This window comes from Saccopteryx leptura, chromosome 5, assembly GCF_036850995.1.
Source record: "Saccopteryx leptura isolate mSacLep1 chromosome 5, mSacLep1_pri_phased_curated, whole genome shotgun sequence".
NCBI classification, from domain to species: domain Eukaryota; kingdom Metazoa; phylum Chordata; class Mammalia; order Chiroptera; family Emballonuridae; genus Saccopteryx; species Saccopteryx leptura.
Genome location: NC_089507.1, coordinates 82,068,384 through 82,095,197, shown reverse-complemented (window position 1 = coordinate 82,095,197; position 26,814 = coordinate 82,068,384). Strand labels below are relative to the sequence as shown.

The 26,814-nt window shown below is 39.4% G+C and overlaps 1 protein-coding gene and 1 long non-coding RNA gene across 2 annotated transcripts; one reads left to right on the top strand and one right to left on the bottom strand.

Moving 5' to 3' along the window:
* Positions 1-396: 396 nt before the first annotated feature.
* Positions 397-3,904, bottom strand: LOC136405800 (uncharacterized). Its single transcript, XR_010751573.1, has 2 exons — positions 3,110-3,904; positions 397-573 (listed from the first exon to the last, which is right to left on the bottom strand). It is a non-coding gene; the product is annotated as an uncharacterized lncRNA (long non-coding RNA).
* Positions 3,905-6,243: 2,339 nt separating this feature from the next.
* ADH7 (alcohol dehydrogenase 7 (class IV), mu or sigma polypeptide) lies at positions 6,244-24,519 on the top strand. Its single transcript, XM_066387556.1, has 9 exons — positions 6,244-6,398; positions 10,236-10,337; positions 11,608-11,746; positions 12,085-12,172; positions 12,269-12,485; positions 17,330-17,590; positions 19,029-19,164; positions 21,354-21,492; positions 23,754-24,519. The coding sequence occupies exons 1-9, from the start codon at positions 6,381-6,383 to the stop codon at positions 23,776-23,778; spliced, it is 1,125 nt and encodes a 374-aa protein (XP_066243653.1). The 5' UTR covers positions 6,244-6,380; the 3' UTR covers positions 23,779-24,519.
* Positions 24,520-26,814: the final 2,295 nt, after the last annotated feature.

Here is a 26,814-nt window from a genome sequence, read left to right as displayed (position 1 = left end):
GCCTTGTCCTCTACGATCATTGCCAAACAGGTCCATCCTGTCACATAATTTTATTTCTAGACCAGAAGAGAAAAGCAAGGCCACAGTTCTGCCGGCCTTCAGGTCTTCAACAATACCCAGAGTTCCTTCCTCCCAAAGTGCGCTTGACTGAGGGGCCTTGTATTTATTATAAGACAAGTACCCACTTCTACATCTCGATGTGCAACCGAGCTCTTCATTTTACTGTTATCCCTTAGAGGCAATTTGTGTTTTACACTCACATGTGTTTTTGTTTTTCTCAGGTACGTTATAGAAGTGAGAAAGGGCTGCAACTATGTCCTCTGAGAAAAATTGACAAAGATAAACCAACCCTTGAAGATACTATATTTGACCCCAATAATGAAACAAACAAACAAGTGATAAAAGATCCAGTAGCGATCTTAGAAGGGCAGCAGGTACAGGTGGCATTTCTTACAAAGTGTGGTCTTTGGGATGAAGCAAAATGATCTTAACATCGAGTGTTGAGCCGCGTTTCCCAAACCGTCTGTGGTGAAGACGTCTTCCTCTCCTTCCCTTCTCCATCATGGACTGATCCTTTTGTAAAATATAAATGAATTACTAGAAAAATAAAATAAAGTTGAAACACATATAAAATACTAGCCGACATTTTTTTATTATTAGATTCAGCAGACATATTCCTAATTTGTCAAATTGCTATAAAAGTTTCTAAACACTCTCAGTATTGGTTCTTACCTCATCATGGACCAGTAACTGACAGAGGATTGACACGGGACATGGGCCACACTTTGAATGGCACTGCTAGACTGGCAGAACAGTCGTTCCACACACGCTGCACACTGGAATCACTGGGAAGGTGTCCCCAAATTGTTTCTAATTGAAGGTGAGGTAAGTATGGCAGTTGGATTGATATTGTATTTTTTTAAAAGCTTCCCATATCTTGCTAACGTTCAACCAAAGTTGAGAAACTTCATTCTGGAATAAAATGCCTCACTTTTATTTCAGCTTCATTCCTGCCAACCACTGACAAACAGCCAGCTCTGCTATGTGCCAAATCACCCTGGAGGCTCAGAGAACTTAGACATTTGAGCTCAGTCTCACCAAAGTAAAACAAATATCTAGTTCTTTTTTTTTTTAGTGATCATCTTGGCATTCATAAAGAGAACTCTTTGGGAACTTCAAATAATTCCTTTAAGAAATCATGGCATACTTGGCTTTTATTATATCAACACTAGTTGACCACTATCTGATCTAAATATGTTTCCTATGTGATTTACTGGGGGGAACATTCCTTTGCAACATAGTGCACATGGATCTGTGTTTAAAACTGACTCTCCATCTGTGGGACCAAGGATGAGTTCTTTAAAGTCTCTGAAACCTAGTTTCTTAAATGCCTTCCACAAAAGATCACTGTAAGTTTTCAACAACAACAATAAAACATTGTAAGTTGATCATATATTTGTGTCTGGCAGGTAGTAAAGTTACCTAAATATTAACTCTTCTCCCCATGTCCAGAGCTGACATCTCCCTAATGTGACCTCAACTAGCAAACCAACTGACATCTATTATAATGGACTGTGGATCAATTCTCATTGATTGGTGTCTATGCCTTTCAGGTTGATAAATATTTTCGCTATTACACCTGTCCATCATGTTCCTTGTGAAGAATTTGTGCAAAGTTATAATGCCAGGCATTATAAATTAATAGATTATTAGTTAATAAAATTGGTATCTAGTTTATCACTTTCTCATGAGTTTGATTCATGTGAATCTGCCTTCATAATCTAATCAAACCTAGGCATACTAATAAAATCAAGTTCTTGAACTTGCAAAGCGGAGACATTTCTAGACCCAGGATAACTTCATCATATCACAGAAGCCCATGTCAATGGGATCCAGCATTATCATGAATCTACTCTTTAACCATCTAAAGATAGTGTAAAACCCAAGGAGCGGCAGGGCGGAGCAGCAAACACAGAAACAGCTGATTCACTATGACAGCAGCGTTCCCATTGCGCCTGGAATGCCAGGACAGCCACGAAGCTTTCACTGACTCAGTGAGATGGAAAAAACACTTGAGAAGTTCAAGAATGTCGTGGTTTTTATTCAATTTATGTTTGTGTGTTTCCTCTCTTCTCTTTCTCTTTGTCACCCATCCTTGCAAACATGCCTATGTTACAAGGTTAATGTTATATGATTTTTTGGGAAGACTTAGACCCCAGGACTCTGCAGTTTACCTGCTGAGATACATTGCTCCAAGCTTGGCTTCCCATTTCCAGCAGCAGAAACAACAGTGCATTGGAAGGAAGGAAGGAATTATAGTGACCTTCCAGGGCAGAAGCCCAGGTATGTGCTGTCCGTGCTGTTCCTTGGATTTCTGATGATTAGTTCTTATGTCCCTTAGGTGACACTAAGGCTAGTCTAACCTCCCCACCAGTGCAGGCATTTGCTCTGTACTGTTACGTGCAGGTGGTTCTGTCCTTTTAATGATAAGCAACTCATAAACTTTGTACATTAAACTATTTAATGTTGAGAAATTCTTCCTGGTACTGAGGTCAAATAGTCTTAAGAGTTTCACTCATGTTTCTACTTCTGTGCTCTAGAAAACACAGGCAGGCCCTGGCCGGTTTGCTAAGTGGTTAGAGCATCCGCCTGGCTGTGGATGTCCCTGTTTCAGTCATCTGCTTCTCCTCCCCTCCCCCTCCTCTTCTCTCTTTGTCTTTCTCTATTCCCCTCCTGCAGCCATGGCTCATTGGTTCTAATGTATCCATCCTTGCCCCTTCCCCTGAGGATGACGCCATTAAGCCTCAAGCACTAAAAATAGTTTGCTTGCAAGCATGGCCCTACATGGGCAGAGCATTGGACCAGACAGACCAGATGGGCCAGAAGGGGGTTGCCAGGTGGATCCCAGGTGGGTGAATGCTGGAGTCTCTCTATCTCCCCCTCCTCTCACTTGGAATATAAGGAGGAAAAAAAGAAAACACAGGCCGTTCTTTCCTTTCACACACAGGCCCAGAGAAAAGCCTCTTCTCCCCAGAGGCTTGCCAACACAAGACAGGGTATAAAGCACAGCTCAGAGCTGAGATGGGGGTGGGGGTAACTCCTCACAGACCTGCCTGAGCCCCCACACTGCTGTTGCCGGAGGGATTCTGCCCGGTCCCTTCGATTGCGCAGCAGACTTGTGCGAGGAAGTGGTCTGTGGCCACTTCTGGAGCTGACATTCTGGACTCCTACTCCACGTTTTGCTGGGACAAGCCCTGAGCGGAACTTTGGATGTAGATGCCAAAGGAGAACAAATCACTGAATTTCACTGACATGTGCAATGCCTTCCAGAGCCGTTTCTGCCTTCTTCCCAGGGCCTCCGCCTTCAGTTCTTAGCCACACTCCCTTCCAGGTTCTGTGACAGTGTGTGGCCTGACCTCTCCACAAGGAACAGCCTCTGGGCTCCTCTCTGTCACGAAGAATGGCCAGAGCTTAGGGCCTTGACTTATTTTCCTCTTGTCCTCAGCAGATTTCTCTGAGATGTTTTTTATTTTTTTTAAGGGAGGTCATAAGGGGACCAAAACAACTGAATTTCCATTTTCCCACAATTCCTGATCTCCTCGAATGGAAACTCTCATCAGCCAGCAGGCTCATCTGGTGAGCTGAACGCAACGGAGAGTTCACACGGAGCAGAGGTGCAGCCCTTGTTATGAAAATCTGCTTTGTATTCTTTTCATGGGCAGGGTGTGTGTGCAGAAGAAAATTTTCGGAACGGCCCAGCACAATCTCACACAATAGTCCTGAGAGCTGGCACAGCGTGCCTGGAGAAAGATGAGCAAATCCCCGCCTGTCAGGGCAGAGCTGCAAACCCACCCAGCCCCGCTCTCCAGCAGGGCCCCACAGGGCTGGCAGAGCTCAGGGCCCAGAGGATGGGTTTCAGCCTGCAGCCACCTGACTTGCAGTGTTGGAGAGAGAACATTTTAGGAACGAAGGCCAGAATAAAGCCTCACCCTGAATGTTTGGCATTGGCTAGGGCAGAACAAAAGTTGTTAGCGTTTCTGGGTGACTAACAGTTGTATGCTGTGGTTCAGCATTGTAATTGCATAACTACTTCTACAATTAAGAATGATTCAGCAATAAACTAAAGTCCATTTCCCTGTGCACACAAATGCCCTTTCTTACTCACTCAATCTTCAAGATATCACTGACCTAATTTTTGTTTTCTGCATGTTTGAGTTTAATAAGCACTTGCACACATGACCTCACAGGCTCATGCAAGCCATGAAGGAGGTATAATTTCCTCTCCTCGTGAAGTTCAGAGCATTCAGTGTGTTGCTACGCACTTACCAGTCACGGCTGGATCTGATGTTCCACCAGTTCTTCTGACTCCAGAGACAATTCTCTTCCCCACTGTCATTCCTGGGTGATCAGAGTCCTAGTTGGCACCCATGAGAGAGGCTGTCAGAGAGGAGAGCTGACACTCCAAAGCTGACATGACCCTGTGGACCACACACATACACACGGGCTTGAGGTGAGGCACAGTGCACAGGGCGACACGCCCCATTTGCCTAGGACTCTCCTGGGTATAGCACTGACTTTCCTGCACCCTGGAACCCCCTTGGTCCTGGGCAAACACACGTGTGGATCATATTCTGCCCCATCGATGTCACCTGGATTTCTGGTAGCAGCTCCAGATACAGAAGATTCTTAATCCCAAACTCTCAAAAAATTCTGGAGGCTGGGGACCGCACAGTTGATTTCTGCAGAACAGTTTTTCTGAGCCTGGACTCCAGGTCATTTTGTCCCAACTGGCTACATTTTAAGCAATTTAAAACTCATACCTTTGGTTACCAATGGGAACCAAGTTAATAATAATTGTATCTGCTACTGGGTATGATCCAGGCAATATAGGAGGTGCTGTGCGATCCTCCCCACTGATCCTCAGGACACCCACGCAGCTTATTGAGTTTTATTCTCATTTTACAAATGTGGTAGCTGAGGCCGTGCATACTCCAGCAGGGCTCCAGGCTCTGAACCAGGTGATCTGATGCCACAGCCCTCTCTCCTGCAGCACACTTCTCACAGTCCTTCCTGGAGCACTCTGTCCCAGGACATTAGAGTGGCATGGGTACTGTGAGGGTCTCACGTTTCTTTGGAAGCTCTGGAAAACTTTTGGAGTGGCACCAGGTATTCGTCATTGAAGAGATTCAGGGCTCTGAGAGATTTGGCCCCAGAATTTCATAGAAACACTGAAAAGGTTTACAAGACAGATTCAGCTGGCTACTTCTCCAAACCTAAAATTAGGATTAATGTGCTATATTAGCCAACATGACTGTGAACTTTTTCAGCTCAAGTTTTTTGTTTGTTTTCTTCCAATTTTTTAAATTAAGAAATTAAATTTAACAGGGTGACATTGATCAATAAGAGTACATAGGTTTCAGGTGACCATCTCTATAGCATTTAACTTTTTTTTTCATAGTGACTTACCTTCCAAGTTGCAGCTTTTGACATTTCATCATCCAATCAGTCCTCCTTGAGAAGGAGTTAGGACCATAAAGATTATACAGATACTAAATCTCAGTCGATAATATTATTTTTGGTAAAATTTCATTTCTTAAATTAATATGCTTCAAGGTTGTGCCCAAGGCCTTAAGGGGAAGTTTACCAAATGAGTATTTTTGTATTTGCACTGTCTCCATGCATGTGGTATCTCTGCCTTTGTTCATAAGTAAATGTTTCATTGCTGAGATAAAAGTTTGCTTTCTTTGGTCTGAAGAAACCAAAGCGAGGAACTTTCTTTGGTTCTCTGAAACCCGACTCCCCTTTCCCAACCTGTACCTTCTAACTCTAATTTAATTACATTTCTTTTGTCCGATTGCCATTTATGATTAACTACATATTTTCCACAAACTACATCGGATGTTTTCAGAGTGAAGCATAGCACGAATACAGACACATACGCACATGCCTACAATCAGCCGTGCCCAGCAAAGCAGCTATACCCGGGCACACAATACATTTTGAATGAATTGTGTTGAGCTCAACTAACCTGACCTGCTAATTCCAGAATGACCTGTTTCTATATCCCCAAATATAGGTAGATTAAAATGCTCTCAGCCCTTTTCAATAGGTTTGATTATTCTGTCTTTGTTAGATTTCTACCGCTGGTTTGATCATAAGTTGCTCTATTTATTTTCATGAATTGCTCTGCAATGGGTGGAGCTCATGGACCACTCACTGGAAAGTCTCAGAGGCTGTGACTCATATTGCTAAAGGCGGACCTTTTGAGCTAGCCTATTTATCTGAGGGCACAGGATGCTGTTATTTACAGCAGAGTAAGCCAAGCATCAGTGAGAAAAAGTTTCTGTTTTACTGAAATACGGAACCAGGAAGAGGACAAGATGGGCACAGCTGGAAAAGTAAGCAGAAGATTTATGTATCCTCACGATCATGATCTAATAATTTGGGGTTGACTTTTAGAACTCTGAATACTTAAAAGTTAATAAGTATTTGAGATATTTCTTAAAGAATGAAATGCCTGGAGGGAAGACACAGGGGGAGGAAGTATCAGTGTGCCAACAAAAATGAGATAAAACAGTATATGGAAGGTTGTTTTGTAAGACATTGATGGCAAATGGAGAGATGTGGTTTAGAGTGACTATTGATCATTTAACTTCAGGATAGTTAGGCAATTGCTCTGGGAAGCAAAATGTTTCTATAAAGAGACTTTCAACAGTCACATTTACATGTGCTATATTCAGCTCTGGTTCAGTGGGAGACCAGGGCTCACTCCCAGCTGTGGGAAAAAGATTCTCCTGCTCTTAATTATGGAAAAATGCTAATTCCAGAACGCAAAGAAGACAACAAAGGAACATGCTTTTTAGAATGTGGTTTTCATCAAAATATAAGTTCTAAAAAGTCTTTAAAAACAAGAATACATTGTAATGCAGTATGGTTATTCTTTAAAAAACAATTGACAATAACTTTCCAAACAACTTGGGCATTTTTTTCATTTGCAAGTTGGTCAGTATAGTTCCTTTCTTTAAATGGTAGATGACTGTGGTGTTAGGTGCTTTTGTTTGTTTTACTTGTCTGTTTTTATTTAAACAACTTTGCCATTAGCCTGCATTAAGGTTCGCAGAAATAAAGATGACTTTGAAGTCATATAAAGTGACAAGTGAGGAAGCCCTACAGGCGTCCCCAAACTACAGCCCAGCGGGCGCATGCGGCCTCCTGAGGCCATTTATCCGCCCCTGCCGCACTTCCGCACTTCCGGAAGGGGCACCTCTTTCATTGGTGGTCAGTGAGAGGAGCACTGTATGTGGCGGCCCTCCAACGGTCTGAGGGACAGTGAACTGGCCCCCTGTGTAAAAATTTGGGGACCCATGCATTAGAATTAGAAATCATTGTTCCCGGAATTGAATAGAAGTAGAATGAAAGCTTTCTAGTTTGGGTCAGGAACCCAGCAAAACTAGACTAATTGGGGAATTAATTTTGCAGTATAGAACAACTCTACTCACAAAAGTTAATGAATTTTATTGTTGGAAGGTATTTAAAAAATTTGTAACTCCATCCAACCAACAGATGCTCAAGTTCCAGTTAAGCCACCTCTATAACATAGATAGTTATCTTTTGTTAGAACATATCTAATGCTGGAGGACTCAGTAGACTCAAGGTGGCACTTTCTGATTATGAGTAATAGTACAGTGTATAATTTAAGCTATAGCATAAAAGCTGTATCATTTTGATATAAAGATTCTTATGCAATAGTGTGGTTTGCATAAGGATTACATATATACCAAGTTGCTCTGGTGTTTCAGGGTAGCTCATGAAAGCAGTGACTCCCTTTACATTGGAGATTTTCTTTTCCTCTTTATAGCAAATGTTTAGTTTGCTAGGGCTGCCATAGTAAAGTACTACAAACTGAGTGGCTTGAACAGCAGGAATTCATTTTCTCACAGTTTTCCAGGCTAGAAGTCTGAGATCAAGGTGTCAGCAATGTTTGTTTCTTCTGAGACCTCTCTCCTTGTCTTGTAAATGACCACCTTCTTTCTGTTCTCACATGGCCACTCTGCACATGTCTATGTCCTTACACAGCCACTGGTCATACTGGATTAAGACCCAGATTAATAACCTCACTTTAACTTAACTATCATATAAAAGACTTTATTTCCAAATACGAAGACATTCTGAGGTATTGAGGGTCAAGATTTCAACATATGAACATTGGGTAACTCGTTCCAGCCCATAACAATAATCATCCTAGAAAATTAGAAGAATCGAAAAATATGAGGGAAAAAAATCAACCACAGTCTTACATCCAAAGACTACCACTGATATCATTTTTGTTTATAATTCTCTCCTTACATTTTTTACCCATATTTTATGTAATTGTACTACACTATTTATAAATATTTTATCCTGTATTTCCTAGTTAATGGTGTAAACATATTTTAAATTTCTAACTCTAATTTCTAGATTTATCATAATTTAATCATTTTTCTATTATTGTTTACATATTTATTTGTACATATTAGTTATATATTTCCCTTTATAAGTAGTGCTATAATAACATCTAATACATTTAAGATTTTTCTAGCTTAACATTCTTGATTATAGAGTGAAAGGTCAAGATACTTTTTTAACTTAAACTAGTTCTTTAATTCATGTATGAAACTGATACTGATAAACTCCAAAAACTGTATTTTATAGAACAATTAAATAGTAAAGCACTCTTTATCAATGAAATGAGGTGACCATTGTCATTGTTTTAATATAGTAGAAATTCTAATTTTTTTCTTTGTTTTTTTTTTAAGTACAGTTTACCTTCAACGGTATTCCGTGTTGGTTTCAGGTGTACTCAGCACAGTGACCACTCCCCTCTATCATCCATCAGTCCACGATCTGTGTGTGTCAAGATACTCTAAGTAGGGTACAAAGTTTTAGTTATGCAAGATTACTGAATTCTGGAGGTGTAATGTACAGCATGGTGAGGAGAGTTAACAATATCCATTAAATATTTGGTGTTTTCTAAAAGAAAAATCTTCTATCTTCTCAGTGCGCGTGCGCGCGCGCGCGCGCGCGTGCGCGCACACACACACACACACACACACACAAACAACCCTAGTAACTATGTAGAAGTAACAGATAAGTTATTTAGCTTGATTGTGGTGATACATATAACATCAAATACAGTTTTTAAATATATTCAATTTTTATATGTCAAAAATAGCTCAATATAAGTTGCCAAAAAATAAAATGTGATCATCTACAAGAAAATTCTTAGGTATCCTGATACGTACTACAAATTATTTTCCAACAGTGTTGCCATAAATGAATTGCCCATTTTGCCATCCCTTCTACAATACTGTATATTCTCATTAAATAAAAAGTTGTTGGGTTAAATTAGAATTTATTATTTATATTCACAAGAATATATTTTTGTACCCAAGAACAAATACTGCATGATATATTTATTAACTTTTATTTTCCTCTTTATGTCCTTTGCATGTATCTCTGGATATGAGTATAATATGTGGGAGGCAAGAATAGTTGAAGGGGATGGATGTCTTTATGCTTTCCTTATAAATTTGATTAAGCATTGTATGTATCAAAAATGTTTACATTGTTATTTTGCTTTAAGCACTTAAGACTCCATGAAATGCAATACTGGGCTAGGTGTAAAAAGGGGATACAGAAAGGCAAGGTGACAGATTGAGTTATCTAGAAACTCAGTCTACATACTTCATGATGTTTGTGGTTCCCTTCATCTCTAACCATGCTGATTTTCTAATTTCTTCCCAATTGAAACATGATTATTCAGCACATAAATATTGGCTTAAATTCTTGCAGAAAAATCAGAAGCATATTCTGTTTTATATATTTGCCTTTTGGATACGTGATACAAAGATGACAGTTTTGTTTATTTGAAATTGTAGTACAAGAACCTAGTTTAGTGAAATATTATGTAACCACAAGCAAAAAAACAACAACAAAGGGCTAGAAGGGCTGTAGCTCAGATCTAGTCCAGCCCTGCTTCTCGTGTGCCACGTGACCATAGATCAATCATTTGGGCTGTATTTCTCATATATCAAACATGGGTGCACACAAGATAATCTCTAATGATTACCATTCTAGTTTCCAATGAAAATCATCCTAGGGAAATTAGAATGTTATATAAAATCTTTTGTTATTCGAGGAATCTGTATTTGTGAAGACATAATTACAACCCATTATAACTCTCACCAATTTCTTAGGTTATTAAATGCAAAGCAGCTGTGTTATGGGAGCCAAAGACACCCCTTTCCATTGAGGAAATAGAAGTTGCCCCACCAAAGGCTAAAGAAGTTCGTATTAAGGTAATGAGTCCTAGAGTACATAAGCCTAAAATGCTCTCATACGTATATAGAGTATATCATTGTTTGAGGTTGGATTCATAAATAAGATGTTTCTCAAATTTTATATACTAATTCTCTCACTGGTTTTTACTTATTGTTTAGAATTTTGTCATACTGGATATTATATTAATGGCAATTACTCATTAAAAACAATGCTACTAATCTGTTCTATTAAAACTTTTATTTGTTGAATTTTTATTGACATGATTCTGATTTTAAAAATGGTTAGTAATTGCCTGACCAGGCAGTGGCACAGTGGATAGAGCATTGGACTGGGATGCAGAGAACCCAGGTTCGAGACCCCAAGGTTGCCTGCCAGCTTGAGCATGGGCTCATCTGGTTTGAGCAAAAGCTCACCAGCTTGGACCCAAGGTCGCTGGCTCAAGCGAGGGGTTACTCGGTCGGCTGAAGGCCCGCAGTCAAGGCACACATGAGAAAGCAATCAACGAACAACTAAGGTGTTGCAACGCGCAACAAAAAACTAATGATTGATGCTTCTCATCTCTCCATTCCTATCCGTCTGTCCCTGTCTGTTCCTGTCTATCCCTCTCTCTGACTCTCTCTCTCTCTCTGTCTCTGTAAAGGAAAAAAAATATATGGTTAGTAATCATGACTAATTATTTGTTTTAAAATCTTATGGAAGTCAGATAGTGTTGAGATTATATTTTTCACAAAGAATGAGACACTCATCTGTGCCTGGAGAAATGACAACTTCCTGGAGTGTCTCCCCGTTCCTTTGGACACAGCCTAAACATTGGTTTGAACACCAGGTTGTAGCGTACCAGGACACCAGGAGTTCCTGCCAGTCTTTCTTCAACCTTCTCCTGTTACCTGTGCACTGTAGCAACAGTGAGATTTTGCTTCTCACTTACCTTCTTGCACAACATTCCCATTACCTTTCATTAAGAGAGTCCTAGGAGGGACTTGCTATAAAAATCTACTTTTGTACTGAGTACATGGTAACATCTATATCCCTCACAAGAGCACCAATTTACTATAGGCAGTCACCGCAATTCAAAGTAGGGCCCAAGGCAGCAATATTATGAATTTCTTGATGAGAGAGATCATGTCTAATGGGTGGTATTAGGCTCAGAATCTTTTACAAGTCAACACTGTTACATTAGACAATCATACTGACAATTATAATCTCCTCAGGAGCAAGTTACATATCCTCCCAACTGTGATGTAACCAGTGTGCTGGTTGGTGCAATATTCTTGTCTTTGACCACAGATTTTGGCTACAGGAATCTGTCGCACAGATGACCATGTGATTAAAGGAACAATGTTGGCTAAGTTCCCAGTGATTGTGGGACACGAAGCAGCTGGGGTTGTGGAGAGCATTGGAGCAGGAGTCACTACAGTGAAACCAGGTGTGCAGCTGTCAATCACAAGTTTGAGATAAGCAGGGTCTGATTATCCTATCAGAGGAAATGGCTCACTAGGTATTATTAGAGGCATCCTTAACACAATTTAGAGTAAAAGGAAACAAGGAGAATGGATGATACAGAGTGAAGTTTTATTTGACAGTCTTGACCTTTAGCAAGCAAACCTTATCATGCTTATAAACTTCAGGATATTTTAAAGAAATTCTTGCATGTGGCCTGAGCTCAATTCACATATAAACTAATTTGAATGGAGCCCATGTAATTTTTAATGTATATTTTAATGTTAGTGACCAACATCTTATATCATGATCTTCTCCTTCTAGGTGACAAAGTCATCCCCCTTTTTCTGCCTCAGTGTAGAGAATGTGATGTTTGCCGAAACCCAAATGGAAACCTTTGCATTAAGAGCGAGTAGGTTTCAGTCATTTTTACTCTAATATCATTTAAATTGTTCCTTTGCTAATTTTTAAATTGAATTAACTGACATGTATTTGATGTATCACGTAGCATTACTGGTCGTGGAGTACTGGATGATGGCACTACCAGATTTTCATGCAAGGGCAAACCAGTCTACCACTTCGCTAACACCAGTACGTTTACTGAATACACAGTGGTGGATGAATTTTCTGTTGCTAAGATTGATGACGCAGCTCCTCTTGAGAAAGTCTGTTTAATTGGATGTGGGTTTTCCACGGGATATGGGGCAGCTATTAAAACTGGCAAGGTAAGAAGCTTAACGGCCTAGTTTCTCTCTTTTTTATTTTTTAATTATTTTCTTCAAATCCTAAAGAGTTTTAAAACTATATTTCATATGCAGGCTGTTTCTACACAATGCCAAATCAACTGGAGAAAAATGGAAAGTTCAGATTTGGCATTTTACTTCGAATAAGTAAAAATAAAATTTCTAGATTTAGTCTTGTTTCCTCTACATTTCCTTCAGGTTTATTTCTAATTTTAAAATTTAGATTCTGAAACTCATCTTTTTTCTTTCACAAAATAGGTATCAATCCTGGTGTATTAGTTTGCTGGGACTCTCTGAGGAAAGTACCACAGACTGAGTGGCTTAAACAGAAATGCATTGTCTCACATTCTGGAGACTAGAATCAAGGTGCGGGCAGGATTGGTTTCTCCGAGGGCTGGGAAGGAAGGGTCTGACTCAGGCAGCTCTCCCTGATGGTCTTCTCACTATGTCTGTTCATACTGTCTTCCTCCTATGTCAGTCTTTGTGCCCAAATTTCCCTATTTTTAGAAGAATACCAGTTATATTGGATTAGGGGCCCACCCTAATTAGCTTATTTTAACTTAGTTACCTCTACAAAGACCCCATCTCCAAATAAAATCATATTCTAAGGAACTAGTGTTAAGAGTTCAACATATGAATTTGGAAAAAACAATTCAATCCATAATAATTGGTATATAATATAAAAACATGAATGAGATTTTTTTAGAACTCAGCAAAATAAAATTATAGTTTATTGCCTTTTTGGGTATGATTGAGTTTTTTTAAAGAATTCTTATTTGGACTCGATTACTCTTAATGAGTCCAAAAAGTAAGTAGAATAATATATAATTTATAATAGGACAACCATTTCACACCAGCAATCCAAGCAACTCCCATACCATGTGTGGTCTCATCAAACTCCAGTCTTAAAAAAAATTATATATATTAATGCTAGTTGATTCCAAATTTATAACTCAAACTCTCTCCAAATTCTTTTATTCAACTCCTAACACCTTCATTTGGATGCCTCACAGGTATTTCAAATGAAATATGTATAAAACTGAATTCTTAATTTTCTTACCCTCCAACATATTTTGCCCATTCCAATTTTCTTCAAACTTTACCTCCCCTCGTCACCACCTTTGATGAAATCCAACAGGAAAGTACTGTTAACTTTATGTGTGAGGTAAATTTTAAATGTCTCCATTTTCTTCAATGTACTATCATCATTATATCTTGACTGGACAGATGCAATGGCTTTCCTTCTGTAGTCCTTATTACTCTTCTTGACCATCTCTAATAATTCTCTATTAATAAGCCAGAGTAATGTCATAAAACATAAACTGGACCACATTAGTTTTGCTCAAAAATCCTTCAGTGGTTTTCTTCCTTGGAACAATCTCATCTCACCCACTGTGATCCAGCCACACTTGCCTCTTTTAGCGTCCTCAAGCCTGCTGAGCTGGTTCTGCTTGAAGCCATTAACACAAGCTATTCTGATTGTCTGGAACACTCACCTCCCCAGTCCTCATGTGGTTGGTCGCTTAACATCACTTTCAGTTTAAAGTCACCTGCTTGCTCGGAAAACTTCTTGTTTTTCTGTCTACACCATCTAACCAGAAACATCTCCCATTAGTAAAGGGAATAACTACTTTATTAATAGTGTGTGCTCCAAATATAAAAGTCTCCGATCTTTAGTTTTACTTATTAGATGACAAACTCCAGGGTGGTAAAATTATCCGAGACACAGGTTCAAGACAGATATGAGGTTTATGAATGTATAACATTGGTATGCATGTATATCAGTGATGTATTTGCATTACTTCTTGCTTCTAGATTTCTTTGGAAAAATCTTGGAGATAGAACATTTCTTCCCAAGGGTCTGCTTGAGGTTTTTCTTAAGAATTTTTCTAAAGAAATTTCTCAAGAATTTCTTACCAAGATAGAGGTGAAAGAAGAGACAGTGGATATAGTTTTTCATTAGTAAAGCACTTTTTTTTTATAGTACTTGATATATTAGTAATGCATTATTACTTGGGTAATCTACTATTAACCAAGACATTCTTTATTTTTAGGTGTATTTTTTTTCCTAGAAACTATTTCTTAAGGCAAATTACTTGAAGGAACATACATTCTTGCTTTTGCCTCTTTGAAAATAGGTCAAACTTAAAATACATCTAAATAAAGGGTGTTCCTCTAAACCCCCCCTTTAGTTCAATGATTCACATAACTCAGAAAAGCTATTATACTAATGGTTTCATGTTATTACAGTGAAAGGATACAGGTTGAAACCAGCAAAGAAAATGGCATAAAAGGGCAAGTCTAGTAAAGACTAAATACAAGCTTGCAGTTGTCTTCTTCCAGTGGTGTCCATGGACAGAACTTAATTCTCCCATGTGTCAACCAGGAAGTCCATTCAAGTGTCAGGGTTTCTACTAGGGAACATAGGCATGCAACTTTCACATGACTGACCTTGGCTACTCAGACCTCAGCACCACCAGAGGACAAGCTGATGGCTCAAAATCTCAGGCATTCAAAAACAGACATTCATCATAAATCACAGTGTTAGCATAAACTATCTGGTATAGCACAAGGTCTCAGGTACAAAGACACTCATATTAGGCAAGATATTCCAAAGATTCAAAAGTTGTCTTCTAGGAGCTAATCGAGGGCCAGTCCTGAAGACCTCTGAATGGTGAGACACAGATTTTTATTAAAAAACACTGAGGGGAGCAGCACAGTGAAGAAAAACAATAGCAAAAAATAGAACCTTATGATATTTTAAATTACTAAAATATGTTTAAATGATGTGTATTCAACACTTTTGCTTTAGACTTACGGTTTTCTTCCACAATGATAATGTAGATAATTTGCTCTAGATATTATTACTCTCCAGTTCACATTTCTTAGAACAGAAAAGTTGGAAAAGTAAGAGAAATTGTTGGTTTGTTATTGGTGGCTTTTTTTTTTGGTGGGGGGGTATAAGGGACAATATAAAGTTACCAGAGATTGGAGCCATAATCCACTTAAAGGCTCAGAGTCAGGGTGACAAGGAAGGTCAAGAAACAAGGACCTAGGGAGAAGTGTTTAGTGCTATAGTTCCTTAATGATCAGAAAGATCATGCTTCAGGGCTACCAGAGCCTAAGGCAGGGGTCCCCAAACATTTTACACAGGGGGCCAGTTCACTGTCCCTCAGACAATTGGAGGGCTGGACTATAAAAAAATCTATGAACAAATTCCTATGCACACTGCACATATCTTATTTTAAAGTAAAAAAACAAAAAGGGAACAAATACAATATTTAAAATAAAGAACAAGTAAATTTAAATCAACAAACTGACCAGTATTTCAATGGGAACTATGCTCCTCTCACTGACCACCAATGAAAGAGGTGCCCCTTCAGGAAGTGCGGCGGGGGCCGGATAAATGGCCTCAGCGGGCTGCAGTTTGGGGACCCCTGGCCTAAGGCTTACTTGAGATTTAATAAGGAAGGCTGAATGAGTTCCTAGCATACAAAACTAGAATCATAAGATTCTTATATCCAAAACTAGAATCTGAAATTCAATAATCAACAAAAAAATTCTATTTCAAATCTAGACAATTAAGCTAGCAGATAAACTGTAATAAAAGAGAATACTTGGTTTAGTTTCTGATGGAAAAGTATAAAATGTTAACCATCAAGGAATCTGTTGATAAAGTTTGTTGAATGGATGAATGAATGACTGCACTGATTTTAAAGCTCCAAATTCAGGTGTGAAATTGAGGGATTAGGATAGCTGAAATTACAACTCATGGAGAGTAGGTACAACACTCCTGCATTCTCTTTAAATCTCTGCTTATATATGCAAACATTTAAAAATGCACGCATACATATACACACACAAGCTACCTTTTCAGGTAATTTCTGCTAGAGAGGATAAAGCTAATGAACCAGGAGGTCTAAAAACAAAAATAAGGAAAGAAGAGAGGGAGAGGAAGATGGCGAGGAAGAGAGAAAGAGGGAAGGAAGGAAGAAAGGAAGGGAGGAAGGAAGGAAGGAAGGAAGGAAGGAAGGAAGGAAGGAAGGAAGGAAGGAAGGAAGGAAGGAAGGAAGGAAGGAAGGAAAGAAGGAAAAAAGGAAGAAAGGAAAGAAGGAAAAAAGGAAAGAAGGAAGAAAGAAGATGAAAAAAAAAGAAGAAAAAAGGGAGGAAGAAGAGACAAACAACCACAATAAATGCTGTTCCTATTCTGTGGGTGTCCCTGAGTTCAAGTCTCCTGTTACCAGATTACTGGGTCTCTTCTAGCAGAAAATTATTCTTAGCTAGAACCTCCTGTAATATAGCATAGTACAGAGCAAAACTATCAAAAATTATTTAACTGCATTACCTTCCTGGAGCTACATGTGAATCATCTGAATGAAACATGGAAGTTTGACTCTGATGAAAAACCAATTTATTTTAAAATGACTCAGAGCTATAAGTATTCAGATAATGCTAGTCAGATCAAAATCTCAAACAGATTTAGCACAGCTTTGTGCTTGAGATAATTTAATCCTGCTGTGAGGTTAGATGAGGTTAGAAGACTGCAAAAGCTCCCATAACAAGGCCCTTTTACAAAGGGCTTTTTATAAAAAAAATAATAAAATGAAATCCTTTTTTAAAGGATTTTCATTTATCTGGCAATAGTGCTTTTGTTCCTTTTTTGTTCCCAGATCCTCTCTTCCAAGTCCTTTTTGTGGCATTATCAACAGAGTAAGTCATCCATTCCTAACATCCTCTGAATTGTATGTTTCTAATATTGTAAATACCTCCCAGGTTTAATTTCTTAATCCTTCCTCTAGCATTTTGAGAAACTTTTCTCTTCACAGGTCATCCCAAATTCCACTTGTGCTGTCTTTGGCCTGGGAGGAGTTGGCCTTTCCGTCATCATGGGATGTAAGTCGGCTGGTGCTTCCAGGATCATTGGAATTGACCTCAACAAAGACAAATTCAAGAAGGCCATGGCTGTAGGAGCCACTGACTGTGTCAATCCCAAGGACTTCACTAAGCCCATCAATGAGGTGCTGTCAGAAATGACAGGCAACACTGTGGGCTACAGTTTTGAAGTTATTGGGCGTCTTGATACAATGGTAAGAGCCAAGATTAGGGGAGCCACATAATACCCAAGTAATTTGATTGCACAAAGTAAAACTCATTTTCCATAGCCTTATTAACAACCAACTACGGAAATACCTGTTAGGCAGAAACTATTAACCACGAAGCAATTTTGTTTAAAAAGTCAAAAGTTTATGACAGATCTGCATGACCAAAGTTAAGTATCCCATCACACCACCCTTATGTGACCAGAGTCCAAGGTAGTCAACCATCGAAACAAATTTTTGTGTTCTTGTCCCTGTTTGCATATGTGGATTTATTGACAAAGGTGATCCCTCCTGTTATACTGTAGCAAGCCAAACAGTACACTGTAACTTCCCAAGGGGAAATAAAGAGATCCAGGGGAGAAGGGACTATTCCAGGTTTGGCAGGCTCTTCCCCCACATCCATGATGCATCCAACTTCTCACTCTTTACACCTGAGCTTTGTTTTCGCCTGTCTGACTTTCCTTAGATTAGGAGCCTTCAACTTTCTCAAACACGGCTCCATGGTGGCAGCCGGCAGCGCCAGACCTCCATGTAGAAACAGGGGCAGAGCTTCTGGATAAGGGCCCCAGGCTGGGGTAGGGTGAGGAGACTTGGAAATATGAGACAAAGCCAACCTTGCACATAATGGAGTAGTAGATTTAATTCACTTTAACACTTTTGGTAGTTTATGAGAAATTAGCCTTTAAGTTCCCAGTATTATCACATTCGTTTCCTAGGGCCACTTAGAATTATTCGATAACAACAAATACGATTCTCAGCTGTATGTTTACAGAGCCAATGTGGACTATTGGATATATTGTTAGGGCTTGTTGATTTCCAGATGACACATTGATCTCTGAAAAATGCCCATATCTATTGCTACAATATAGCAACTATTTTTAAAACTATTAATAAAAAATGGTTAAATGAACAAAAAATGTGGGGTTAGTCCCAGAATGCCACCAAAACAAAACAAAAAAAAGAGAGAGAGAGAGAGAAGACTTTTTCATTTCACATTTTAGTATTTTATTGAATTTTCACACTAAACTTAAAAAGTAGGTTAATTGATTTAGTATAGTTAATTCAATTTAGTTTAGTTCATATGACTTTCCAGGGCTTATCTGAAATGGTGTTACTCTTCTGAATATATCAGAATTTTCCTCTGCATTTTGACCCATGACACATTGAAAATGTCATAAACATTGATCACAATATTTTCTGCTTTCTGTCTTAAAGGGAAAATGTGTGAAAGAGTTAAATTAAGACTAGCATTGTTTTGAGACTTTAAAACACATGCAGAAAACAAATGGCACGTGGGCTTAACTTAGTGTCATGAGTGGGACACTTGAACTAACTGCTAGAACTAAGAGAGTATGTAGGGCATTTCTGAAGCCATGCGATGTTGTGAGACATAAGAAACAAATAGCCGTCTTCATGTTAAACTTAGATCGATGCCCTCGCATCATGCCATGAGAACTACGGAACCAGTGTGGTGGTAGGTGCTCCTCCCTCAGCCAAGATGCTGACCTATGACCCTATGCTGCTCTTCACTGGACGCACGTGGAAGGGATGCATATTTGGAGGTGAGGAGGTGGAGCCTCTGGCCTGGGAGTGGTGGATTTAACTCTTGGTTGACAGTGAGAGAAGTCTATTGTCTCATCATATCTCCCTTAAAGGTTTTTGTTCCAAGGATAAGTATGAAGTGATCTTACATCAGACTGTGATCACAATGATACCAAAGAGGATTGCCCACCCCCCACGCTGACTTAAGGCTAACATTGGTGGGCACATTTTAATATTAGCATTTGCAACTCAAGTTCCTCACAGGCCTGAATGAGAGGCACCAATAATCTCTCTTTGGGAATGATTTTATGGGACAGGAAGTGCTGATTAAACCCATTATTCTCAATGTATAAAAGAACATTCTTGAAAAATAGAATTTATTCAAGCCACAGCAACATCAGCAAAAACAAATTCTGGACCCAAAGCCAAAATAAACAAAATGAGAGGGATTGTTGCATTTTATAGGGACAATGAGATTCACACCAGAATGACTGATGCAGACAATGGTCAAGTCTCAGTCCTGGTCTTACATGAACCATTAGCAGGATTTGATGCATCTGATGGCTCCCTTTTCCTCATTCTGTTCACTTGGCTTCAAGATATTACTTTGTTGTTTGTTGTTCTTGTTCTGTCTCTTCTCCTCCTATCTCAACAGTCAGGCCTTCCAGAAATCTTTACTGGAGTCTCCACATCCTCAGCTCTCCATCTGTGGTGTGTCCTAGGGCTCAGGCCTCAGACCTTTTCCTTATTTACAGGTACTTCCAGTTTACTTATTTACATGTTAAAATGGAATCATGTCACACCTAATTCAAAACCTTCTAATGACTTCTTTACTCCCTCAGAATAAAATCCCCAAACATGCAATGGCCGGCAGCTTCCCTGCGATCTGGCCCCTGTCTGGCCCCAGCTGCTGCTGTCCCTCTGTCCTCACCTGCTCCAGGCACACTGGTCTGCTCACTGTCCTCGCTTGCCAACACTCCACCTCAACGTCTTTGCATTTACTCTGCTCTCTCCCTGAGATATTCTTTCCGAGATTCCTGTCTAGTTCATTTCCTTTATGCTTTTGTCTGAATGTCACCTTATTAGATGGGCCTTCTCTGAAATTTATAAAATAGCACCCCTCCCCACCAGGCCTACCTATGGCCCATGTGTAGCCCATGTATATTTACTGAATAACTGAATCTTATTTTTAATATCCTGAATAATTTATAGTCTGACTACATTGCACAAATAGTCAAAGTGAGGAGGCTCAACTTACACCTCTTATAATTTGTTTGTCAGTTGAAGTCTTATTTCCTTTAATGAGCAGCCCTAAAGAACCACCTTTGCACCAAGCAACCCCCTTTTTTTGCATTCTTCGTAATGTGTGAGGCAAACGTGATAATCACTACACTACAGAAACAGGATATTGGAAATGTTGTGGAAAGAGAACAAGCTTTGGCCCCACATTGAGCGTGGTCTGTGTCACAGGTGACTTTCACAAGAGCTATTCCTCAGAGGGCTGAGTGGGCTCAAGAGAATGGCCTGTGGAACTGGAAACAGTGAATTGGAGATGATTTTTTTTCTGTAAATAAGTTTTCTGTAAAGGGAACAGAAATATGGAGCAGCTAGGGGATGTGGGGTCATAAAAAAATTTTTGTGGGTGGTTTTGGCCTTTAAGAAAATAGTTTATTTTTTTTGCCATTGAGAATAGTTCAGCCCTGGCCGGTTGGCTCAGCGTTAGAGCGTCGGCCTAGCGTGCGGAGGACCCGGGTTCGATTCCCGGCCAGGGCACACAGGAGAAGCGCCCATTTGCTTCTCCACCCCTCCGCCACGCTTTCCTCTCTGTCTCTCTCTTCCCCTCCCACAGCCAAGCCTCCATTGAAGCAAAGATGGCCCGGGCGCTGGGTATGGCTCTGTGGCCTCTGCCTCAGGCACTAGAGTGGCTCTGGTCGCAACATGGCGACCCCCAGGATGAGCAGAACATCGCCCCCTGGTGGGCAGAGCGTCGCCCCTGGTGGGCGTGCCGGGTGGATCCCGGTTGGGCGCATGCGGGAGTCTGTCTGACTGTCTCTCCCTGTTTCCAGCTTCAGAAAAATGAAAAAAAAAAAAAAAAGAGAATAGTTCAATGTGGGGCAAATATAAAAGTGAAGAAGAGAGAAGATACAAATATAATAAAATATAAATATTATGTACTAAGTCTAAAGAGAAAATATGTGCTTGTTTACAGGTTGGAAAAGTAGAGATGATGTTCCAAAAATAGTGACTGATTTCCTGGCAGGGAAATTTGACCTGGATCAGTTGATAACCCACGTTTTACCTTTTCACAAAATCCAGGAGGGGTTTGAACTGCTCTATTCAGGGCAAAGGTATTTGGTTTTTTATGTTTATCTTGTCTCCACTTCACAGGTTACTCTAAAATTTAATGTTTGTAAGTGTACCCATTGCTTTCATATTTTATTTCCGAATATTTAACCTAGCAAGATTAATACAGCTGATTACTTTTTCTTAGACTTAGTATATCATTGTCCTGTATTAACCAATTTTTAAAAATCTTTTCAACTTTGGTTTTCTGCACTGGATTGATTTCATCTTGGCTATTTTTATTTTATTTTTAAAATGTTAGGTTGTTAAAGTACTGCCACAGAATTTTCTTGCTTTACACTCTTCAAAGTGCTTTTTAAAGGTGCTTTCTTTGGAGAGTTGCAAGTCAGGTATTATTATAACAATTTTCAGTTGAACAAACTAAGGTTGTGAAGGCAAATAAGCCACATGGAAGGCCTTGCAGGGGCAGCCCCAGGACACAGGCTCAGTGCAAGGCCTGTGCTCTGTCACCACGCCCCGAACTCCTCTGACAGAGCTGATGGGTTCCAGGCAAACAAGGGGATTTTTGTCACTACCTTGTTGCTTCTGAGGGTTGGGCTAGGCTAGAGGTAGAATACAAAGAATTCACACAAATGTCAACTCCAATTCTGTTTATGGACATGTAAAACAGCAATTAGAAAGCCTTCTACATGATGAAATAAAATTTCAGCCCTGGCCAAATTTTATTTGGTTTATTTGGTTTATTTAGTTTGCTCAGTGATAGAGCATCAGCCCAGTGTGTGCATGTCCCAGTTTGATTCCCAGTCAGGGCACACAGGAGAAACGACCATTTGCTTTTCCACCTCTCCCCCTACCCTTCTCTCTCTCTTCCTCTCCTGCAGCCATGGCTCAGTTGGTTCAAGCACATTGCTGTGGTGTAAGGATGGCTCATGAAGCCTCCGCCTCATGCACTAAAAATAGCTCAGTTGCAAGCATGGCCTTAGATGAGCAGAGCATCGGCCCCAGACGAGGGTTCCCTGGTGATCCCAGTTGGGGCACATGTGGGAGTCTGTCTTTCTATCTCCCCTCCTCTTACTTGGAAAAGAAAAAAAGAAATGAAATTTTACTCACTGGGTCTGTCAATATTTAAGGAACATCCACTGTGTTCCAAAAACTTGAATTTCATTTGCAAAGGAACTAGCTGTATATTAACCTGAGATCCAAATTCTCAGTAAGTTTTCTCCTGAGTGCTTTTTCAGTGTTGTCTCTTTCTCTACATCTCTAGACTACCAGGTCATTGTAGTATGAACATACATTCAAACACTTTTTAAGCAAGAAAATAATGGATTAAACTGTCAGAAAAAACTTCACTCAGTTAAGCAGAACAAACAGCTTAATGTGGCCAGTTTGAAATGTTACTAATTGTTGTCTAAAGAAACAAGTTAGTTTGCTTCCCATATCATAAACTGACCTTCATAAACCTATGCTCCTCGTTTACATCTATTTCCTGCATGGCTTCTCTTGAGTGTCCCACTTGCATTAAGTTGGCCCCAAATAATTTCTCCACCAGCACCTCTGCTCTCAACAAATATTGCCATGCATTCTGCTTCTACAGCCAGAGTGTCACGTTTGACTCCTCCACTCTTGCCCACCATGGGTGAACTGATGCTGAGCCCAGAACACACAAGGCTTGGTGTCTCCTCCCCTTTGCCTCCCTCTCATTGCTCAGAGCATTACCTCGTTCAGTCCAGTCACCTCTCCCCCGGGCATGTTCACACCCTAGTGTGGGAGCAGTTCTACCTTAGTGGTCAGGCCTTCACTGAACTGCTAAAGCTCAAGTTGCCCTAAACGTCAGTACCTTCACTTGGTTTTGACAGCCTTTAGTATTCATTTGTTAATATTTCCAGTCATTCCACAGCTAAGAGCTTAGCGCCCACTCTGCTGCAGCCTGGGCACCAGGCTGTGGGGATAAAGTGAGGGAGTAGGTCTCACCTACCCGGCCACCTCCTAGGCATCCAGAAGTCGAAACACTCTGGATACCTTCTTGTTCACACCTTCCCAACCCTATTAATGCTTTCCCTTCAGCCAGAGAATCCCTTTCCCCGTCAGTCTGCAGTTGTGCTGAGGCTTCAAGAATCAGTTCAGGTTCCTTGTCAGGGACCCATAGAAAGAAAATTAATCAGTGTGGACCTCACGTCCAGAAGAATTTCCACCGTCGGAATTTACCCAATGTTTCCTATAACAGATTGGAAGTATAATTGCTTAAACTGTTCTTGTTTGGAAGGTACGGACACAAATCACTAAAAATGATCAATTTCCATTTTAGCATTCGAACTATCCTGACATTTTGAGATTCTACGGGGCAGGAGGTCTGTGTCGTGTGACAGTGACCTGGATGGAACTTTCCTTTCCACACTCCTCTGCTGAGATCGTGGGTCTGCTTCATAAACACGGCTGAAGGAGACTTGGCGAAAACACATCATCTTCATGAAATAAATACTTAGAGTCCTATGAGCACCTGGGAATTAGCAGGGTGTTTAGGTCAAGAATATTAAATTTTTTAATTTACTTTTTCCAAGTCTGTAATTATAGATTTTGAAAAAATATACTTTCATTTTTAAGTTGAAATAGAGATTATTTTTCTAAACAGATTTAACCAGCTGCCACCTCTTAGAGCAGATTTAGTATGTAAAGATATGGTATATATACTTCCTAAAGTAATGTTCATTTTGTCGGTGGTCTTTGATGTATTGTAAGCATGCTTTTTTGGATTCAAATGTAAATTTTTTAAAAATTTTGCTATGAATTGATTTGAATTTGGTTTTGAAATGAACTAACTCTTTGCATGAAACACGTTGATTAGATTAGGGGAGAGCAAGGGAATATCTTTAAGGATTAACTTTATGAATCATTATTATATAACCAGGTGAACCTGTAAAAGCATACTATCAGGGTGCATGAAACTCTGTCAGCTTGTGTTAATTTTTTAGAAAACACGGCTTTATAATACTACCTAAATAGCAAAGTAAAGCTAGAATTACATTGTGATACATATTTTAACATTAAGTTCAATAAAGTAGAATTATAAGTTCTTTAGTGTCTGCTTCTTAAGAATGACTTTTTAAAAAAAAAAATGTTTTCAGTTTGGTACAACCGCACTGGCATATATAACATATCAAAAATTCTCAAAATTTAAGTATTATACAAACTGTATTTTACAAATGTGCTGATATATTTGCTGAAGAGGACAGTTTCATTTGTTACTGAACTCTTATTGGCTATGGATAAAATATTAAAACACTTGAAACACTTCATAAGAAAAATAAGCAAGATAGGCACAACAGAAATCAAGAATTTCAATATAAGGATATAATAATATAGCTTGGCCACTCTTGCTTTGGTAGATTGCAAACTATTCAGGTAATTATTTGCCATTTTTCATAATGAATATTTCTCAATGAAAAGTGGCTTGAACACAATTGGTAAAAGTTATTTTTTTCTTTTACCAGTTTGTTAATTTAGACTTAATCTAGGTTGGTTGGTTGGTTGGTTGATTAATTGATTGATTTATTGTGACAGAGACAGAGAGAGGGACAGATAGGGACAGACAGACAGGAAGGGAGAGAGATGAGAAGCATCAATTCTTTGTTGTGGCACCTTAGTTGTTCATTGATTGCTTTCTCATATGTGCCTTGACTGGGGGGCTACAGCAGAGTGAGTGAGCCTTTGCTCAAGCCAGCGACCTGTGGGCTCAAGCCAGCTACCTCAGGGTCATGCCTATGATTCCAGGCTCAAGCCAGCGACCCTGCACTCAAGCCAGATGAGCCTATGCTCAAGCTGACAACCTTGGGGTTTCAAACCTGGGTCCTCCATGTCCCAGTCCAATGCTCTATCCACTGTGCCACCGCCTGGTCAGGCTAAGTTGTTTTATTTTAAAGCTCAAATACCTGAGAAGTAGATGGAATTTCTTTGTAAAATACTTTCAACATCAACTAAGTTTAGCTATGACAACCTTCAAAGTACTTATAAATATTTACTGTTTACAAATGTATGATGTGTCACTAAATACATAAATTATAGCATATAATTAATGGGAGAAAAACTGCCCCACTAAAAAGCATAACAAGAAAAATCTGTAAATTGAATTAATTTTCGTGTCTCTCACCTCAAATTTTAAAAAGCATATTAAATAAGGATAGCTAAAGTTTTATACAAAGTTGGTTACATTTCAAGAAATAAATTCAAGAAGGAATTAACATTTATATTCTGCAATCACGGTTTTCAAAATGCACTCCATTTTATGGCTAGAGCTTCCTATAAATTTTATTTTAATAAATGTTGTACATCACAATTTTATACATTTAACATTTATCATAAAACTTTGTGAAAGCATTTCTCACTTCTGAGTTTGTCATGGCCAAATACTGAACAGAAAGAATTTCAGCAATTTTGCCAGGGAAACCTGTCTGTGAATAGCTTTACAAATCCTCTGAAAACATTGATTCTAAGGAAAGATCAATAAATTGATACATTTTATGTGTTTTTCATTCCTAGTCAATGATGCCATGAAGCAATGTCAAACAGTTCTTGAATGTTATATCAAAGAATAAATTAGCAAGAAATAGGTAGAGGAATGTTTAACAAAATATTCAGCTTCTTGATGAAAAATAACCTAGAATTTAATCACTTAACTCATGTGTGAAAGGTATTCAGTCATTTGAAATTTTTCCCCCATTTCAGCCTTGTACCCAACACTGAGTTAGATAAACACCTAGCTCACAGTGGAGACTCAAACTGACAAGTGCGCTGCCCTTATAGAGCATAGAGCATATAGTACTCAAGAGACCCATTTAATAAGACAGTAAACAAATATATAAATATATCACTAAATTTGTGATGTGTTAAATGCGGTGAAGACCAAAGTATTGTATTAGAGAAAAAAAGGGGGGAGGGGGAGAAAAAGAAAGAATTTTCAACTTCCTCTAAGGTGCCTTGGAGGGCTGCCCTAAGAAGGTGAGTTCAAACTCACAGCTGAAGGCGGAGCCGGGGCAGACCCCGTGAAGGTGGGGGCGAATTCTCCCGGTTGAAAGAACCATGTGCCCAAAGGCCAGCAAGTTGGAAAAGCTGACCATCTCCTTCTGGGAACTGTAGAAAGGTCAGCGTATTTGCCTCAAAACATTAATAAAATTGTTTAGGTTCATGGTGCTGAAAAATGTTACTCCTTTATGGACATTTTGTACAATTGTTTATCCTAATAGTCAGCTTCCTCAGAGACTTGTCCAGAAAAGAGCAGGCTTCAGTTGTCACCAGGACTGACACAACACGGTTCTTCTCCGGGAGAGAAAAGCTCTGTAGAGCTTCCCAGGATGCTCTTTCCCCACGACCTC

Excerpts from the sequence above, each read along its gene's own strand:
- ADH7 (XM_066387556.1), top strand. Across the intron at positions 12,173-12,268 it reads AACCTTTGCATTAAGAGCGA|CATTACTGGTCGTGGAGTAC; the intron begins GTAGGTTTCAGT and ends TGTATCACGTAG. Across the intron at positions 21,493-23,753 it reads CTGCTCTATTCAGGGCAAAG|CATTCGAACTATCCTGACAT; the intron begins GTATTTGGTTTT and ends TTTCCATTTTAG.